Source organism: Haliaeetus leucocephalus, unplaced genomic scaffold (assembly GCF_000737465.1).
Source record: "Haliaeetus leucocephalus isolate CR32 unplaced genomic scaffold, Haliaeetus_leucocephalus-4.0 Scaffold932, whole genome shotgun sequence".
Lineage (NCBI taxonomy): Eukaryota > Metazoa > Chordata > Aves > Accipitriformes > Accipitridae > Haliaeetus > Haliaeetus leucocephalus.
In genome coordinates, this window is record NW_010973368.1 from 3,404,278 (window position 1) to 3,407,503 (window position 3,226).

General features: G+C 49.5%; 1 protein-coding gene across 1 annotated transcript; it reads right to left on the reverse strand.

The window, feature by feature from the left end:
• Positions 1-1,830: 1,830 nt before the first annotated feature.
• ISCA2 (iron-sulfur cluster assembly 2) lies at positions 1,831-3,210 on the reverse strand. The gene is made up of 4 exons (XM_010583707.1): positions 3,146-3,210; positions 2,825-2,993; positions 2,571-2,686; positions 1,831-2,380 (listed from the first exon to the last, which is right to left on the reverse strand). Exons 1-4 carry the CDS (start codon positions 3,205-3,207, stop codon positions 2,206-2,208), a joined length of 522 nt encoding a protein of 173 aa, XP_010582009.1. The 5' UTR covers positions 3,208-3,210; the 3' UTR covers positions 1,831-2,205.
• Positions 3,211-3,226: the final 16 nt, after the last annotated feature.

Below are 3,226 nucleotides of genomic sequence, written 5' to 3' on the forward strand. Positions count from 1 at the left end.
CCTCATCCTCTGTATAGTCCCTGGGAGGGAGAGGCAGATTCTCTGAAAGGGGTGGCACTCCACTCCAGCACTTGCTTGATTTACTTCATCAGTGTAGTGTGAGTGAGGGCAGGTGGAACCTGGCTAGGTTGAACAGAGACAGCATATTTACATTTACTAAGAACAGTAATTCAATATGAAGGCTGCATGCCTACAGGGGCTGAAGGCAGGCTTTAGTTTAGGGAAAAAAACGCCTTGGTAGCTACTGGTTTGCTACCTCCCCAGCACTACTCCTGCACTTTTATTTCCCATGAAAGATCCTGAAAGAGACCTAACCAAGGTCAGACTGTGTGAAATGGATCAAGAACGGATCCAGAAAGCAATTCCTCCCACCAACTTTCATTGCTCAGTTATCCCAGCTGAAAGAAAAGGAGTTTATCTAATGTTTTCTACCTACACAAGCTTGTAGGTCTCACACTTTTCAAAGGCAGTTCTGGATGACATCACATTCAAGACCTGGGAGCATAAGGGTAGGGCCAAAACATCCTGCAGGGCTTTAGACAAGTCTTTTAATCACATCCTTTTGCTCCCTTTTAAAAAATGGGACAGTGCTACATTCAGCTCCCTCTGATAGCAACATAACTAGGTAGAACTTGTTGACTGCAGGAAACAGAAATGCAAAAGGCTAAACGAAAAGAGCTGCTGCTCCAAATCCCATCCATATTCCCCATGTGACAGTCAGAGCAGATCACATACAAACTCTCGTAACTTCTACGGATGAAACTGAAACTAGTTATCAACCCTCTGAATGCTAGAAATCAATAGGCAAATCAGTGCTGTACATATGCACTGCTGATTAGTTTAGAAAGGCATTTGGGAAGCTTAACAACAAAAGTGCCTGTGGCACAGAGTCTTAAAAAGCTCATGGTTTGCCATAAGCAGTAAGCAGTTTCCTTGAGACCAAAGTCATGCAGTGTTCCCACACTCACGTGAAAGACTCGAGTCTTAGACAATTTGGTTATGATCAGATAAAACATAAGAGAGGGAACAAAAATAGCTTCCCCATCTCTCCTTTCACCCAGAAGCAGGTGAATCACTTTGATTTAAAAGACATCTAGTGGTAGATAAAAAACTACAGAAAACAACTAATCAAAAGGATGTTGTTCTGGAAACTTCGAGATTTCCCATTCTATGGGAGTTTCAGAAAGGAAAGGAGCGATTTCATTCTTTCATCAAACCAGGCAAAAGTTAGACAGAGATTAAACAGTGAAGCAAGTTATGGAAAAGATTCTCAGACAACTAAGTCAAAAGGACTTGAGGACCCTTAAGCAGTACTTCAGATCCTCCTCTGCCTGTGTCACCTGAACTTCCCTTCCTGCTGGCACGGGAAGGCAGCAGACACACTATGAAACCTGAGAGTTTGTATGACCTAAAATTCCAAGCCAGGTTTAGGAACAGCCTAAAATGGCACTGGGGGATGGCTGGCTGTGTATTTTATTTTTATATATATACACAAGTTTTTTTTTTTTTTTTAAGAAAAGAAAAAAGCTACTAATTCTTCCTACCTCAATTTTTTTAGTTTCACTTACTCTAAACAAGTAAAAACTTTCATCCCAGGGACTGACAGCAAAACCACTGTAAGTTCCTGGGACCGAGAGAAGCCTGCTGGGTAAGAGAACAGTGAAATATCTGGAAAAGCCCACTGTGAGTTGGGAAGTGGAGAGTCAGCAACACTGGGAGGTGTATAGGAGAAAGAGCCCGAGTCCCATTCAGCTGGAAGACATGGAATAAGCAACAGTAGCCTGAAAGAACCCAGATTCTACCTGTGCGAGAATGCATGAGCAATACCAATCAAAGACTTTCTTTTAGTAGGAACTTTCAATAAACACACACACATATATTCAGCCTTCTCTTGCAGAGACAAGCAGTTAAGTGCTTCCACATTCAGGACAGGGTAGGCAAGTCAGCACCACCTGGCCAGTGGTTCACAAGGCGCTGAGGATGCTCCCGTGTGCGTGCTCACAGCTACTTCGTGTTTGTGAAGGGAAGGCCAACAAGTCTTTCAGATAGGCTCAGTGCAGACACACACACAGCTGGAGTCATATGTAACAGCTGTGTTACAGGATAAGGGAGATGAGAGGGAGCAGCTGGGAAAACAACAAGCAAAAACCCTCTGAAGACTGCCAGGAAGTCTCTGCAGACAGTGTCCATCCATGGGAAGTCCAGTCAGAATTTGACAGAGAAGGAAGTCCCACATGAGCAACCCTTCTCTGCCTGGGGGTTGCTTACCACCTGGAAGGAGCTGCGAATCAGCTCCTGGCTGAAGTCCACCATGGAACCTTTGACAAAGGCCAGGCTGTCCACATCCACGACCACACGGGCACCACCTTGTTCAAACACCCTGCAGAAAAGCAGCATATTTAACCATTAACTGTGCTGCAGACCCAACAGAGAAGCACTGCGTGAGCACTTTCCTTATCTCACAGGCTTCCTCCCTTCAACGCAACGTACTGTCACATCACACCCCCCCTTCTCGTCACCTTTGCAAAGAACAGTCACACCTGACCACCACTACACCCCTTTGCCCTTGCCTGTCATCAGGATTGATAACTGTGTCCAAGGAAAACTTGTACTGGAATCCAGAGCAGCCACCTCCTTCCACCTGCAGCCTGAGAAACTCTGAGCCTTCTGTAATCTCCAGCAGCCTCTGCAAAGGAGGAGAGAATTAAAAGACCTGCTGAACAAACCGGCAAACACTCAAACGCCTCCCCTATGTGCCCACAGCAGAGCAGGCAGCTTGGAAATCCCTCCGAGAGGCACCCAAGCTGCTTCCCGGGGTCCCTACCTTCACGCAGCTCTCGCTGAGGAAGACCTGTCCCTCGCTGGGGTCGCTCTCCGTCGGGCCCGGCTGGGAGAAGGACGATGCCCACCGCAGCGGGCGGCTAACCGCACAGGCGGGGCGCGGCGGGGGCCTCGGCAGCGCTCGTCCTCGGCGCAGCGGAGCGGGACACCAGCTGCTTCAGGGAGAGGGGAGGAAAGGAACAGCCTCAGAGGGGTCCCCGCCACCGGGCGGCCCCGGCCCCGGCCCCCGCCACCCCCTGCCGCACAGCGGGGAGACTCGGCGCCCTACCCGAGGGGACCGAGCAGGCCCGCCGCGGAGCGGTACCTCCTCATCCGGCCGCCCAACGCCAACCTCCACCAGCCCCTCAGAGCCCCCGGCGCCGCCATACTGCCCCCGCCGCCCGCC